Raw genomic sequence first — 17,511 nt, 5'->3', positions numbered from 1 at the left:
CTCCACTATGATAAAGCCTTGAATTGAAGAGCGTTCATTTATAGATCTTCTTTCTTTAACTCATTCTTTGGATTTTTGAAGAAGAGAGCTTTGCTGCTACAGTTATTTGCTTCTGCAAATGATAATGATTACAGGTCCTGCAGTATTTTTTTTAAAGTATAGTTGTTATCATTTTGCCACACAAACTCTGTTGATGACAATCAAAACTTGGGGCTCTCCAAAATTACCTTACGCCTTACGAGGTAGAACTTTTGTAGCATTACTCATTTCGTAATTTACAGTTATTTTACTCACAACAGAATTCCACAAATAAAGAGTTATTTCCCAAACCCCGCCCCCCCATCAAAAAAAGGAGGAAAAAAAAACTGATGCTGGAGGAACTCAGCAGGCCAGGCAGCATCTGTGGAAAAGAGTGAACAGTCGACGTTTTGGGCTGTCAGGATTCACGCATCATGATGAAAGGTCTTGGCCCAAAGGAGAAATAAATATTGATCTGGAGAATAGGGAAAATTCCTCTTCTCCATGTAACCTGTATGCCTCAAGGGTCTACATCCAACAGACACAACACTGCAATGGCAACCTAGACTGTGAACTCAAGTTTCAGGACTAGGAGTTGGACAAATGGACACACAATCTTTTGATGGAAAGTGCTTTCTCTCTACTAAGACTGACACTTAGGCAGTCTTGACTCTGCTAAGACTGACACTTACTTGGAGGTTGAATGGTGAATCTTAAAGGATATCACTAACAGAACAATAATCTATATATCTAGTATTTTAAATATAACATTGCTGATAAAGCTTTCTTTAAATCACTGAACCTGTATTTGTTCCTCTTTAGCCTTAACCTTTTAGCTCATGGTCCTATGATAACAGACTGCATTTAAGAGTTGTCAGTCCATGAAAATTTAGTGCTCCCCTAAGATTCTTTAATGGCTTTCTCTTTAACTCTAAAATAGCAAGCACTCTGTCTATAAAAAGAATGCTATATGCCTTTTTAACAATTAAAGAAAAACCAAAGCCCTTATATGGTAAACAAGGCAATTTAAACTTGGACATCTATTGTTCAGTTAATCCCATAAACAAGCGTCCTACTGCTACTGCAAAAAGAGTTAAACATGATCAGAATCAGGTTTAATATCACCGGCATATGCCATGAAATTTGTTAACTCTGCAGCAGCAGTACATAAATAGAAAAATTATATTACAGTAAATATATATACACATACCAAATAGTTAATAAGTAATGCAAAAACAGAACGTAGTGTTCATGGATTCAATGCCCATTTAGAAATTGGATGGCAGAGGGGAAGAAGCTGTTCCTGAATCACTTAGTGTGATTCTGTACCTCCTTCCTGATGTTGGCATGACTTGGGTGGTAGGGGTCCTTCATGGTGGACGCTGCCTTTCTGAGACTCCGCTCCTTGAAGATGTGCTGGATACTACAGAGGCTAGTGCCCATGATGGAGCTGACTGATTTTTACTACTTTCTGTATTTTACTTTGATCCTCTGCAGTTGCCCTCCGCTCCCCCAGTGAGGTAGCTAGCCACGGTAGGTACATCTGTTCAGATGCTGCAGCTGAGTTTACAACTCTATGTACTTTACTTCAATCAGTTATTCATGCTCATGTCCACTGCCCCCTCCCTCCGAGGTTACATTTCTATGCATTGATTCTTCATTTGAAAGAGTAGAGAACTTTGATCCAAGTCACTCTACACTTAAGGCAGTTCTCCCCCCTCCCACACCCAAAAGCAGCGAAGATCTTGTTTGATGCTACCCTCAGCCACATCTCCTCCATCTCCCAGACATCTGCATCGCCTTATCTTCCCACCGGCTTAACAGGGATTAACTCCCCTTGTCCTCACCTACCACCCACGAGCCTCCACAGCCAACACATCATTCTCTGCAACTTCTGCTATTGTCAATGAGATCTACCAAACATCTTTACGAACCCCACTGACTCTCTGCTTTCTGCAGGAATCTCTTGCTCCTCAATGCCTCACTCATCTCCCTCCCAGCATTTATCCCTGCAAACAGCCAAAGTGCTACACCTGCCAATTCACCTCCTCCCTCACCTCCATTCAGGACCTAAAACAGCCCTCCAGGTGAGGCAACACTCCACCTGCAAATCTGTTGGGAGTCGCCCATTATATCTGGTCCTCCCAAATCGGCCTCCTCTACATTGATGAGGCCCAACATAAACTGGGGGACCGCCTTGTTGAGTGCCTCTGCTCCATATCCAAAAGTGGAATTTCTAACTAGAAATTTCTAATTTCTAACCATTTTAATTCTGAATCCCATTTCCCTTCTGTCAGGTTAGTTCATGGCCTCCTCTTCTGCCATGATGAGGCCACTCTCAGGATGGAGGAGAAATGCCTTACGTTCTGTCTGGGTGGAATCAACCTAATGGCATGAACATAAGTTTCCCCTTCTGGTAATTTCCCCCTCCCCCTTCTCTCTTTTATTCCCCACTCTGGCCTCTTACCCCTCCTCACCTGCCTTCCACCATCGCCCTTTTCCCCCTCCTCCTCTTTCTTCTCCTGTAATCTGCTCTCCTCTCCTATCAGATTCCTTCTTCTAATGCTCTTTAGCATTCCAACACACCTGGCTTCACCTGTCCCCTTCCAGCTCACCTCCTTCCCCTCCCCCCTTTTTATTCCAGTGTCTTCCCCCTTCCCTTCCAGTCCTGAAGAAGGGCATTGACTGTTTATTCATTTCCATACATGCTGCCTGACCAGCTGAGTTCCTCTAGCATTTTGTGTGTTTTGCTCTAAATTTCCAGCATCTGCAGGATCCTGTGTTTAAAACTTTGTTTGAGAAGTGCAGAAACTCAATATTACTTTTATCCAAAACACGAACAGTTACACCTCCTAAAACCACTTCTTCGCAACTCCAGCGACTTGGCTTCAACGACTCTGCTGCCTGTGTGTGGCTGCATGGGCTTTGCCCTGATCCTCTAGCTCTCTGCCAAACCCTAACCATATACAGGTTGCTAAGTTAAATGGCTGCTGTAACTGTCCCTGGTGTGAAGTGAATGGCAGAATCTGAGAAAATCTGGTGAGAATGTGAAGAATAGGTAAAAGGGAAAATTTGTGGGAAAATAAGATTGCTCCAGGAGAGAGGACAGAAAGCAGCCATGACTATCCGTCAGAAAGAAATGTGAGAACAATGACTGAGCACACACTCACTGCTGATTAAGCATCATGCCTAGTTCCTGTATATTAAAATATTATCTTACTTATAGAGCACTCTTCATACAAATAATCTACTTCAAAGTGCTTTACTACTGAATAAAGTAATAGACAGAAGATGTTAGTTAAGAACAATATTAAATAATTAGGTTTTGAACTGGCATTTAAAAGTGTCAACTGGGTCCACATCCCTTATAGTTTTAGATATTGAATTCCACAGATTAGGAGTGTAGTTCAAAAAAGCTGACCTGCCAATTATCTTTTAAAGGAGATTGTTTAAATTTAAGACACTAGCGAAAAAGGACCCAAGAGCTCAAGCAGGATTATAAAGCAAATTTGATTCTCTAATCTGCTCCAATCCCAGACCATTGAGAGCTTTAAAAACAAGTAAGAGAATTTTAAAAAGAATTCTAAAAGATAAAGGAAGTCAATACAGAGTAGCTAGGACGGGTGTGATATGCTCCCTCATCACGATTTTAGTTCAAACTCTTGTAGCTACATCTGAATAAGTTTGGAAGTTTGTCAATAGATTACTTTGAAAGGCCAGGAAAAAGAGCATGACAGTAATCTAGTATATTCAATATGAATTAATTTTTCCAGTGTCGTTATGTGACAGAAACGGACATACTTTTGTAATTTATTAAGTGTAGAAATTCTGCTGTGGTCATTTTCTTTATGTGGGATTTAAAATTCAAATATGAATCAAGGATCACACCCAGGCTTGTTACTTCTGATTTTACAAGGGGTGCCAAATTCGCAAGTATATCAAGAAAAGACAAATGCTTTTGTCTTTGGGACCAGCCAAAAGCATTTCAGTTTTATCTTTATTTAGGTTTAGGAAATTATTGCTCCAATATCCTGATGAAATATGTTAAGATATATAGTACAATGCATTCTCTTTCACAGAGAATTAGTATGTTAACAATAATCCAAATACTTTTACAGATACAATAAACATGGTATTAATGAAAACTGCTGAAGCAATTAATTATTTCAGCTCAAGATTAATATCTAAAATAATGATTAATTAGTTCAGTAACTTCAATAGTGCAACCATTTCTCTAACTACCCAAAAGAACACAAATATTTACTGGCAGCTATTTGTTCGATTAGTTTTAAAAACGTGGAACGCATTGTGTAGCTCACACTCTAATAAATATCCACAACACACTATGGAACAAACATACTCAACAGATCTTTCAAACTTAGCTTTTCAAAACCTACCAGAGTGTTTGTGTCTCATTGTAGGATGGCACACTTCTATACAGGTGTTTTTAAATTTATTTATGCTTTCACACCTTGTTAACACACAGCAACTACTTAAACACAAACAGCTAGTAAAACTCTCCATTTCCTACTAATCTGCATCATAGTCCTTAGTCCAATTTGTGTTGTCTTTCAGGCCCACTTTGGCCTGTATAATTTTATTGCACTGTGGGAGACCATCGTTAAAATAGCCATTCATTGCATAGGCAGAAAATACTAAAACAAAAATTAGCTTTACCCCAACTCAAACTCAGCTCCTGTTTCATCCCACTGAAAACAAGAGCACAAACTAACTCTGCACCAGCTAACTAAATACGAACCAAAATTTAGTGCCTTGAACTGGTAACCGTTAAAGCATAGTTCTCAGTGCTGCTTTCTGCTTTGGCCATCCTGTCCACATTAGTAGTAGCTCACATCTGGACGGCCAGAACTGTTTCAATGTTAAGTGATGTTATTCGTTTGAGTATGGTTTTCCTATTCAATCTGGGGGTTTGAGAGCCAACACCAAATTCTATCTTCAAATAAGGAAAACACATGCATGCTTTTTCCAGCAGAGGTCACTACACAGCAAACCAAGTAATCGATCCCAATGTATCAGAATCGGGTTTATTATCACCAACATGTCATAAAGTTTGTTAACTTAGCAGCAGCAATTCAATGCACAACATAATCTAGAAGAAAGTTTAATAAATCAATTACATTATACGTATATTGAATAGATTAAAACTTGTGCAAATACGCCCCAGAAACAATGCATTTTAGAAAAGTGAGGCAGTGTTCAAGGGTTCAATGTTCATTTCGGAATCGGATGGCAGAGGGGAAGAAGCTGTTCCTGAATCGCTGAGGGTGCGCGTTCAGGCTTCTGTACTGCCCACCTGAAGGTAACAGTGAGAAAAGGACATGCCCTGGGCGCTTGAGGTTCTTAATAATGGACACTGCCTTTCTGACACACCGCTCCCTGAAGATGGCCTGGGTACTTTGTAGGCTAGTACCCAAGGTGGAGATGACTAAATCTACAAACTACTGCAGCTTCTTTCGGTCCTGTGCAGTTGCACCCCCACCTTCCATACCAGACTGAGATGCAGCCTGTCAGAAGGCTCTCCACAGCACATCAATAGAAGTTTTTGAGTGCACTTGTTGACATACCAAATCTCTTCAAACTCCTAGTAAAGTACAGTCGGCCCTTCTTATCCGCAAGGGATTGGTTCCGGGACCCCTCGCAGATACCAAAAAATGTGGGTGCTCAAGTCCCTTATTCAACCTGTCTCAGTGCGGTGGACATTAGGACCCAGCGGTGGAGCTCTGAATCCGCAGTGTTTCTGTTCACGAAAATAATCATGATCACAATTGAAAATAAAGTGGAAATAATAAAGCAATCGGAAAGAGGTGAAACGCCATCGGTCACTGGAAAAGCATTAGGCTATAGTTGGTCAATGATCGGAACAACTTTAAAGGCTATAGTGAGAAAGGCCCTGCCCCAATGAAAGCTACAATTATTACTAAGCAATTGTTTAATTGTTGGGTTTTGGGTTTCTGATCCTCCACATCAACTAGGCACGGATGGAGCGTGCAATCGGGGGTGATCTGTCACTGGATCGAAATCGCAAACTTCCGTTCCTGAGCCTGGCGCTGAAACATACATTCTTAAGAAGTGTTTTATATGCATAGAAAGGTAAAATATATACTAAGACAAACTTTTGAATAACTGACGCTAAATAATACCAGATGTACCTGTTCCGACTTGTTTAGCAAGAGAACTTCCAATTTTTTTCCGATCCCGATCCACGATAACCTACACACATCCTCCCATATACTTTAAATCATCTCTAGATTACTTACAATACCGAATACAATGTAAATGCTATGTAAAATAGTTGTTATACTACATTGTTTAGGGAATAAGGACAAGAAAAAAAGTCTGTACATGCTCGAACAACAAGTGCTGGTAGAGCGCTTCCAGGTTTTCTTGATCCGCTGTTGGTTGAATTCGCGCATGTGGAACTCGCGGATAAGGAGGGCTGACTGTATAGTCGCCGTCTTGCCTTCTTTATAACTGCACCGTTATGTTGGGACCAGGTTAGATCCTCAGAGATCTTGACACCCAAGAAGATAGAGCGATCAGAAGTAGAGAGAGTGAGCAGATTCATGAGGATTGGTATGTGTTCCTTCGTCTTACCCTTCCTGAAGTCCACAACCAGCTCTTTCGTCTTACTGACATTGAGTTCCAGGTTGCTGCAGCAACACCACTCCACTAGTTGGCGTTGGAAATACTAAGGTGGAGCTTTACAACCCGAATTTAGGCAGCACGTTAAATATTCCTGCTCTTGTCTGTAAAGAGTTTGTATGTTCTCCCCCTGACTATGGATCTGCTCATGTCACTCTTCATTCCCTCACATTTCAGAGATGTACAGGTTAGGGTTAGTAAATTGTGGGCATGCTAGGTTGGCAACACTTGCAGGATGCTCTCTGCACATCCTAAGTTGGGGATGGTTGTTGACGTAAGTGATGCATTTCACCCCATGCTTCATTGTTTCGATGTACGTATGACAGGAGTTCAATCACAGGTCATTCCTTCACTCTGTGACCAAACGCACACGCATGTGGTCAGTACCCAGTGTCATCGACCTACAAATGTAAATCCTGTTTGAACTCAGTATAAAAGTGAAAAAGTCTTGGAGTATTAGTTTGAAGATCTTCCTTTATTAACCACCTGCACCCTTGGATTTACAATAAATTAGTAGCTTCATTTTCAAAGAAAGGAGCTGTGATTCTACAAATCCCCACAATCCGCAGTGATACCTGCCCTTGCATCAGTTTCTCCAAGTACAGCTGATACTACTTGACCACACAATGTTTGGGGTAATGGCATCTTTCATGACTTCAGTATATCTTGAAAGTGCTTTACACTGTTATTGAAGTAGAACTTTGAAGCATAACCTCTTATAATTTATGAACTCTGTGAATTTGTACAGAAGGAATCATAAAGAGTAGTGGAATAATGACTTTTTCCAAAAAAAAACCTTTATATTTTACTTGCTTAACAACGAACAATATACTTCAAAGAAGTTCAACTACAATCCAGATGATGGGTACATTAACTCTAAAACTGAATTCTATTAGTTTAACAGAACAATCTGCATCCACCCATCAACCAGTTCAACTTGGGCCCATTATACTTATCTATACAGGTCACACCAACAAAAGATTAATTTCCTGAAAGCAAAATACAGCAGATGTTAACACATTTGAAACAAAAACAGAAAATACCAGTAATGCTCTGCTGTTCAGGCAGCTTCTATGGTGAGAGAAAAACAGAATGCTTCAGGTATCGAAAAGTCATGAACCTAAAAAGCTGCTTGTGTTTCTCTCCAAAGATGGGGTCTGAACTACTGAAACATTCTCCGCTTTCAGTAGACTGGTCATTTCTGCACATTACAAATCGGATTTTGATATTTGTGGGTGAGGTTTCCACTTTGATAATATAAAACTTGGCAGTAAAGTAGCAGCATATTAATGTTTTTAGTTAGCATGGCTTTCATCATCTAACATCTTTGCTCTTCAGTAAATGTCACCAGGTCAAGTGCATTGAAACAAGACCATTGAAAATCACTTCTTAATAATAGACCTAATTTCCTCAAAGGTGCAAATCTTGCCCAAAAACACGTTGATTTTATTTTCCTTCTATCAATTTTCAAAACGATTCCACAGCAGTTACTATTTCCACATTTTTGTAAGTCCCATTGAATACAAATACAACCTCACATCCAAATCTGGCTGTAGTCCACTCTGTTGGACATGGAGTCTATAGCACATCTGTGATGGACCCTTTTTGCTAAAGGGCTGCAATTATACTTGCTACAATGAATGCTATTATTGTAAATGACCTGACTAATTAAAAATTATACATTAAATAGGTCAGAGCTGAAAACAGCTCAATTTATAAATGGGCATAGCCTGTCAGAACAGAGAGAGAACTTATCACCATCCACCAAGAAGAGATAAAATCCGGGGGTTCAGGAGGTCAAAAGGCTGTGACTGGAGCAAGTGCCTTAAGCAAACTATTCCCATTTAAGCCAAATTGCAATTTTGTGAAAAGACCGAGACAACAAACTAGCTTATATTTTTCCCCACAATGAATACCAGATTTCAATAAAACATTCAACATAATTTATAAAAGTAAGCACCACAATCTAAGTAACAATAAGAATTGTTATAACAATAACAATAAGTCCAAATAAATTCAAAAGACAATTTAACCAGTTAACTAAAAATGTACTGGTGCACCAAGTTCCAGTGACCAGTCTGAATAACAAAAGCAGAATCCAAATGAACATCAACTTTGACCCGTGGTTATGAGAAAAGGAGGCAAGGAAGTAAAAAGAAATCTATCATTATATGCCTGCACTGCTTTTACATTCTTATCCAATTGTTGTTTTCATAATTATGCTTTAGCGTAATAACATGTACAAGAGCACCAGCATGAAACCAGTCCACTTAGCTTGCAAAGCCTTTATCTTCCATATTTTGAAGTTTGACAAATTCCAAAGTTAACACGTAAGGGAATACAGTTTGAATTTAGCAGTCATTTTTTGACAAGTTTTTTTTTGCTTTAATTCATTTTGATTTGAAACAATGTGATCATTAACCATAAATGAGGTGAAAGTGTGGCACATGAAATAAGGTCTACATTCATTACAGCTTGTAATGTGAAATGAAACACGTAGCTCTCGTTACAAAACCGACATCAACAGGGAAAAAAAAACAAAGGATGCTTGAATAGAAAGAGAAGCTAATCAATAGGCAGGTTTCATCCCACACTCTCCTTTCATTACCCTGGACAGTATCTTGCCTGGTTAAATGGTCAGCTGCCAGCCACCTGCTCTGGCTGGAATGGCCACAGATGGTCAGTTGTCCAGTTAGTAGTTAAGAATGTGTTGTTGTTCTCACATCACATGGGGATTGGGGCCATTGACGGGGATACGTGATACATGAATCTGAGCTCATCACCAGGCAACTGTCAGGGACCACAGCCAAACAGCGACCGAGGTCAGTCTTAATAATTCTGCAATGACTTACACCAAGGCTTTCAAATATAGTAACATCTGGGCATTATCTTTTTGCTAAAGGAAAACATTTACAAGTCCTTACTATGTAGGATAAAAAGTCATAATAAAAGCAGTTCTAATAATATTCATCGTAGATTGAAACACACTGAAAAACATCAGATGTTATCACTGAAACAAGAGTTCCTGATGTTATCAAATTGCAAAAGCTTCTGAACTCAGTTAATCCTAGCCCATTACCAAGTAAATTGTGAGTAAAAGCAGTTAAGCAGATCTACCTGATACACCAAATATTAAGTCCTAATTTTTTTTGCATATTTTATATTCCAAATCCTTGAACATTTTTTGGAAATAGTATAATTTACAATAATGTAAAAGTATTGGTTAGTACACTCCAATTGGTGTCGCCCCTTCTTGTGCAAAACCACATTTTAGTTGCACAATTGATAGAAAGCTGGGAGTTATAGAGCCTCGCATAAAGTAGATTTCAGATAACTTCATGTAGTCTGGAGGCAAAAATGTAGAACTACTGGTTAAGGGACTGCAATGACAGGCAAGTTGTGTCAGTAATTCACAACGGAAAGAAAAATCTTTTCAAAAGGACCAACATAAAACTAGTACAACAATCCCGGCATGCTCTGTAAGGAGTTTCTATGTCCTCCCCGTGGAATGCCTGGGTTTTCGCCGGCTGACCTGGTTTCCTCCCACAGTCCGAAGATGTACAGGCTAATAAGTTAATTGGTCATTGTAAATTGTCCCATGATTAGACAAGGGTAAATTTGGGGGTCGCTGGGCGACGCATATCAAAAACCCTCCTTCTCTAAATAAATATAGGAGTCTCTTTTATAAGCTATATTTTTGAGGTGCTAAATTCAAAAAGAAAGTGATTTACTTCCCATTGTAATTTCAATGTTTAATAAGGTGAATGAAGGCACAGAGGAAAGTTGAAATTCCCAACTGTGATATTTTTATTAAATGCAAGTAAACTCTATGCCTGTTATCGAGGTGGCAAATTCTTAAATAATTTTTTATTGCATTTTTAAATGATTACAAAGTATGAAAAAAACAATGTATATAACCCATACCCCCTCCCCTTAACCCCTCCCCCCTAACTACCCCTTAGAGAAAAAAAAAAGAAAGAAAGAAAGAAAGAAAGAAAGAATGCCTGGTGGTTGGAAGATCTCCACATGCTCCATGGAGTTCGTAATAATTTTAATATGTATATTTATTTCTTTCCCCTAGTAACCAATTGTTTCATCTTAAAAGCATCTATATATTTAATCCTGTCTTTTGTAAATAAGGGCTCCAAATTTTCAAAAATGTTTCATATTTATCTCTTAAATTATAAGTAATTTTTTCTAATGGAATACAACCATAGATTTCTTTCTTCCAAGAATCTATACTTAAATGTGAATCCGATTTCCAAGTAACTGCAATAGCTTTTTTGGCTACTGCCAGTGCAATTTTTATAAATTCTTTCTGATACTTATTTAGTTTGAGTTTCGGTTTTATCCCTTCAATATCACCTAGTAAAAATAATATTGGATTATGAGGAAATTGTGTTCCTATAATTTGTTCCAGTAAAAGTCTTAAATTTGTCCAAAAAGGTTGAATTTTAGAGCAAGACCATGTCGAATGTAAAAAAGTACCAGTTTCCTGGTTACATCGGAAACACTGATCCGATAAATTTGGATTAAATTTTTTTATTTTTTGTGGTGTAATATATAATTGATGTAGAAAATTATACTGCACTAATCTTAACCGAACATTTATTGTATTTGTCATACTGTCAAGGCATAGTCTTGACCAATTTGTTTCTTCAATTTTAAGAGGTGGCAAATTCTTGTACCGCATAAAAGAATGGACACAATGTCCCAACTCAAATCCTGTTACTCTTAATCAATCTAAAGGAAAAGAATTAGAAGTTCCAGGCAAATTCAAAACTACTTATTCTGAAAAGTATGCAAAAATTGAAACTTTTAGCTTTTATAATTGTACACCAGCCATACATTATTATGCAAGTGATTCATTCAAAGTATGTTTGTACTTTCAGAATATAAACATGACATTTACATTCAGTTCCAGCTCACTTGCAGGAAGCGAGGCATTTCAATAAAGATTTTTGTAAACTTCTTTGATTAACTTAAAAGGTTAAATTTTCCTCCTATAAACATTGGATAGGTTTCCCAGAACAAAAATACCAAGATTTTTTTTCCTCTTGGACATTTTGAGTACTGTGTTGGGCAACTTGTTTGGTGTTAATAAACTTTATCATGCAGCTGATCCATGGGGAAAATTAAATTTCACCCTTCCTCCCACCCTTGGGGATTTCCCACACAAATGAAGCCTAGTACAAGTATACAATGAAGGAAAAGATACTATAAACAGAGTAACAGGCTGTAGAGATGAAGCATTGAGAACCTCTAGTGTGTGTAAAGCAAAACCTTAAACACCGATTCCTTAAAGTCAGGTTTAATCTTTCTCTTTCTTTTGACAGGAAAAAGGGAAAACTTGGAATCAAAAGCACCAACCTAAAACTTTGACAGAGACTCCACAAGTTATCATCAAGCCCAAGTGAAATATTTGAACATTACATACCTAGTCCGCTGATGGTATACTGGGAATCCCGCATGCTGAGTTCAATTGGACCGGTTTCCTGCTGGCTCTCCTCCCTGTAGCAGAGTCTGTATCCCTGGATTTGTACATTGTTTTCCTCTGCTTGTTTCCATCTTACCACAATTGTTGTGCAATTCAATGGCTCTAAACGCAGCTCTGGGGCCAAGGGGACTATGGAAATGGGAAATTATAAACATTTAAATTTTTATGGATCCTTTTATCCTTCATGCATTAATTGGTACTTAGTACCAATGCCAGAGTAATACCCTCCTCTCCTTCTCAACAACCCATGTGATACAGACATGACAAAATCACAAAATTCAAGTTTCATGATGCATCACAATTTCCTTCTGTTTTAGAATGTTACAGATAAACCGGAGCATCATTACTTTGTCAAGAAAGGTTTACTGACATGGATAAAAATAAGTTTAACTGGGTTTTAGTGCACACTTTTCGCAGGATTCAATAATAAAGGAAATCTGATATCAATTTTTTGTTTTCTTCATTGATATTAAAATTTTAGTTGCAGTAAAATTGGATTTTAAAATGAAGTTATTTCTTCAATTAACTTAATAAACTCCATTAAGTTTATTATACAAAGTTTATTAAACTCCATTAAGTTTAAGTACATTATAAACCCCAAAGAGCCAAGCTTGTGTTCTAAATCTGAAGCTTCAGGAAATCTTTTAATTGTCTACTTCCATCTATAATATGTATTTATTTTAAAATTATTGCTTTCTGCTTCAGTTTCTGGACATGTTGTGGTTTCTGCACTGCGAAGAAGCTCGAAAAGGAGATGAAAGAGTGATAATGTAAAAGCCAGGGTTGACAGACAGGAGGCTATACAAAGGCAAGAGGAAAAACACAAGTGTAAGCAGAACTCAGGATGTACTTTTCCCAAGTCTCGCTTTTCTTCTTTTAAGGGAAGGAATGCCATCCACCCTGCTGCTGACTCCCCTAATCTGATGAAAACAACAGGGCTGGAGCCCCACAGGGACGTGTCCTGCTCCTTGCCTGACAGCCCCAAGATTGATGGGTTCAGATAGCAGGCAACAGAATGAAATACTGGTGCTTTGACTGTTTATTTGGCTGTATCAGCAAACATAAACACACCACCTCTTTGTTTGAGGCCAAACTGAATTATCCTAGGATGGCTACGATTTACCAAAATCAAAAGTAAACAGCAAGATATTCTCCCTCCCGTCATCACGCTTCCCACGAAACACAAGCTCGTCTTTAGAATGAGGGATAGCAGGCTTTTGCAAACCCTGATGATCCATTGATTTGGGGGCAATCCTAACATTACTGGCATAAGGACAAAGGTCACTAGGGTAACAGAATCAACATCTTAACAAGATTATTCTGACAGTCTCTTATGAACAACAGGCAGATCACCAGATGCGTTGTCTTGGACTGGAGATACTACATTTTCCACTACAAAATCGTAACAGCAACATTTGCCATCTTGGTTAAAACAGGCTAAAACAACTCCGCTTAGCAGCCCTAATACTAGCAACAAATCAAGTTACTTCCTTCCTCATGCACTTCACAACCTAACTGCGAACATGTTCTATGCTGAAATGCTGAATCCTACAGCTGCATTACTTGTACCATTTAAAACAAATGTTGCTGAGTTATGTCCACCAGACAGACAAGCCTTTTCTACCACAGTTCCCTGAAGGACTCTGCGCAATTATTCTCAAATGCTTTACAGTAAGAAATTAATATTTAGGGTTCACCTTTCCAATTAAAAAGGCACTCATAATTCCTAATCTAAGTTGCTTACAGGGAAATAAATTTGAAGTGCTAATAACTGTTCATGTTGTCAGTTATGTACCAACAACTTCAATGCTCCAAGGTTGGACACACTTTGAGTGTGAACCGCTGGCCATTTTAACTGAGAATGACCTTGTGACTTAGGTCTAAAGGAAAAGGAGAAATGTGCCCCAGATGTCCTTTTAGGACTGATTCCTCTTTAAACATATTCAACACAATGGAAGTACTTCTGGATGCATCTGCATACAATCATTCATTTGACATTTTATCAAAAAAAAATTAGTCATTAAAAATCAAAAATAAACTAGGTTCTGAGTCAGAGCTCGAACCACCTGCAACCCCCTTCCTCTCCATGCCCCCAGACTGAAGGGCCCAGCACACATTGTATCTGTTTCATGTATGTAGTTCAAAGTGCTCTTATTTCTCAGTAAGTCGTAGCAGGATTTCTTCACAGTTCCACCGCACACATTTGCATAGAGATAAGTTAAGTCAACAGAACCGAAATTCCTTTGTGCAGTGATCACAGAATGGCATTGATGGATTGTGTAGAGAATTATGATCCTAGCATGGTCCCCACTCTGCTGTGGGGGATGCAATGAGCAGTGATGAATGAAGCACAATATCAAAACTTACTACAAAACAAGCATCAGGAGATCATTCCTTAATTTAACAAAGGAAAAATAAGTATCTTATACTTTGAGGGGAAGGGTAAGAGTTTTTGTTTGGAACACAGTAAGATTTTTCCTTCACTAATATGCATCTTCCAAAGACATCAAATTAATTAAGAATTGGATTAATTGAATATGCACTGAGGAAAACAAAATAGACAGAAAGATCCAGGATTATTCTGTAATAATTTAGCGTACCGCCAGAAACAACCATGTACTTACAATCAAATTAAATGGAGTGGCATTTGGGCTCCTTCAGAGGTCATTCAACCCAAAACATGGTGTTCTACCAGGTTCTTACAAGGCAAAACAACATCTCTCCACATTTGGTAATAAGAATCTAATTTTGGTTTCTACTCTTCTCTTCCCAAATACAATGATCAGATGAGGAAGAAAAGGAGGGAATTGGGGAGTCAAATGGGAGTCACTGGGGACATAAGAAACCACAAATACTATAATCTGGAATAATATAAAAAGATGCCACAGGTCAGGCAGCATCTGTGGAGGGAAATGGATGGTCTGTAGCGATGTGCTACACACAGCGCTGAAATAACATCTATAAGTTGTTTCGAGACTAGTTTATTCAAACTTCACGGTGCTGGCATTTAATCCTTAGCGCCTGCCCTCTCCGGGCAGAAATGACATCAGAGGTGCATTACCAAATTCTGGCTATTTGTGAGCTGGTTCGCCTGTGCAGAAAGTGGGTCACCACAGGCCAGCATTTTGGGTTGAGACCCTTTATCTGAACTATAGTGAGATGGCAATCACTTCTAAAGTACTTGAGGGTACTCTAGCCAAGGTCAAAATTCTTAATGTATGCAATGCATCTGCATCAAATCCATTAACCAGAATTGGGGAAATCTGGCCTTTCTTTCCCCCATGCTAGCCCAGAAGGCACAAATGCCAATAGAACATGCTGTGAATGGAACCTGTAATTTTCTGATGTGTACCCCTCAAAAATCATGTTGCCAGCAGTGGCTCAGCCTTTAGAGGTTGTCTTCAAGCACTAGTAGGATTCTTGAGTATGGCAGGTTATGAAACTTTCCACAAGGTTGACCAAAAAGATTCAAGATTTATCCTACAAGTTGATTATATGTAGAATTAAAATTACAAATGGGATTGGAAAACAGATGAGTAAACACAGACAATAGACTAAAATGGAGATGAGACTAAAATTGAATTTCCATTTGGGGTTCACAGGATAATCATGGGTTTATTACTCACTCCCCTGGCCAGCATCAGAGCCGGACTCCGGAGCGAAGGCTCCCGAGTTTGAATCCAAATCAGACCCCCCCCCCGAACACGCTCTCCATCCATGCTGGGTTGAGGGTTGAGCACCGAGCTAGCCACTCGGCCTCGTAAAAAAAGAGGGTCGAGTCAGGAACGTGCATATCAGAAAGGAATCCAATCCGGACACCATGCGCCAGACAAGAATGGCTGACTGTCTGGTGCGACATGCTAAGAAAACTCACTCCCCTCCATAGGTATCAAGACTCTCCACGTGGCCAATATTAGAAGACAGGTCGCTGGAGTTATCAAATGGGGATAAAAACCCTGACTTTGCCTACTTTCTGGATTAAGGTCAAACATGGTTCCAGAACCCAGTGAATTTATACCTTTATGTTTTTTCTATAAATGGCATACTTTATGGAAGTGAGTGTGAAATGATGTATTCCCCCTTAACCCTACCAATAAAACAGAACAGTACAGCACAGGAACAGGCTCTTCAGCCCCAATGTCTGCTCCAAACATAGTGAATTAATTAAATTAATTCTCCTCTTCCTGCTCGAGCTATGTTCACGTGCCATCTAACGTATTACTATTGTATGTCTCCACCTCCATCCTGACAGACACTTGTTATTCAAAAGAACAATTTGCCTTGTACATCTACTCCTTGACATTTCTTTCCTGAGAAAATGATTCTGACCATCCAACTGCCCCAGTAGGCTCGTTGTTTCTGCTTCTGGAGGTGGAGTGGAGTAACAATGGTGCTAAATGGCGACTCCTTTGCTTGCACCTTCGGAAGCAGCTCTATTTCCATCTTTAATATCTTTATTTTTCCTTTTCAAGGTTCTTTTAAAGACCCTGGCCTGGAGTTACATGCTGACTTTGGTTCTTTGTGGGAATGGGACCCACTCCCATGGTTTCACAACTGGCTGTTGTTCAGCATGCCAGGAGCTCGGCCTAAGAGTCTGGCTCGGGTTTGGAAGCCTGGGATCCCCAATCAAAAGTCGGTGTCATGGTAGAAGACCCGTGTGTCGTCGAGGGAGTCAGAATATCTGCGTTGTGTACAGAGCTCAAAAAAAGCAATGTAACAGACTTCTAACATCATAAACCAGCAAGTTGTTTGTTATGACTCCCTACCCGCTGGGAAAACAGACACCTCATTCTCCCTTATTCGGGAGGGAGATCCTGTGGAATGTTGTAAACCGGGTGAAATGTAAAGTCTTTGGGGTAACTGCAAGCCTGTGTCATTGCCGTTGCTTTGCTGTATGCTTGAGTGCTTGGTGGTGGGTGCCAATACTTTTTTTTGCTGATAGGGAGAGGGGGATTGTTGCTTGTTGCTGCTTATGCACTGGAGGGGAGCTTGGTGGGTGGACTTTGGGGGTCTAACAATTAAATGACATTCATTCTTTGGGACACTCCTCTGTTTTCGTGGGCGGTTGCAAAGAAAAGGCATTTCAGGATGCATTGTATACATTTCTCTGACATTAAATTGGACCTTTGAACCCTTGTTCCTGACCCACTGAATTTGCATATCATCTCAACTCCTTAAGACTCTCCAGGTCTTTCTTGACAAAAGACCTAACAAGTTCCCCTTCAGCACCACCCTCCTCTGTCTAGCAAAACTTGTTTTCACCCTTAACCAGCTCTCTTTTGGCTCCTCTCACTTTCTCCAAACCAACAGTGTTACCATCGGTTCCAGCTTTG

General features: G+C 39.4%; 1 protein-coding gene across 1 annotated transcript in view; it reads right to left on the bottom strand.

Moving 5' to 3' along the window:
• The window catches only part of LOC132386066 (protogenin-like), a gene marked incomplete at its 5' end in the record, with an annotated part of 80,027 nt that overhangs the window by 45,880 nt on the left and 16,636 nt on the right, over window positions 1-17,511 (bottom strand). The window contains one exon of the mRNA XM_059958353.1: window positions 12,119-12,307. Coding sequence (XP_059814336.1) covers window positions 12,119-12,307 — 189 coding nt within the window. The remainder of the gene's footprint in view (window positions 1-12,118; window positions 12,308-17,511) is intronic.

This window comes from Hypanus sabinus, unplaced genomic scaffold, assembly GCF_030144855.1.
Source record: "Hypanus sabinus isolate sHypSab1 unplaced genomic scaffold, sHypSab1.hap1 H_3, whole genome shotgun sequence".
NCBI lineage: Eukaryota > Metazoa > Chordata > Chondrichthyes > Myliobatiformes > Dasyatidae > Hypanus > Hypanus sabinus.
This window is presented reverse-complemented; position numbering and strand designations above follow the sequence as displayed.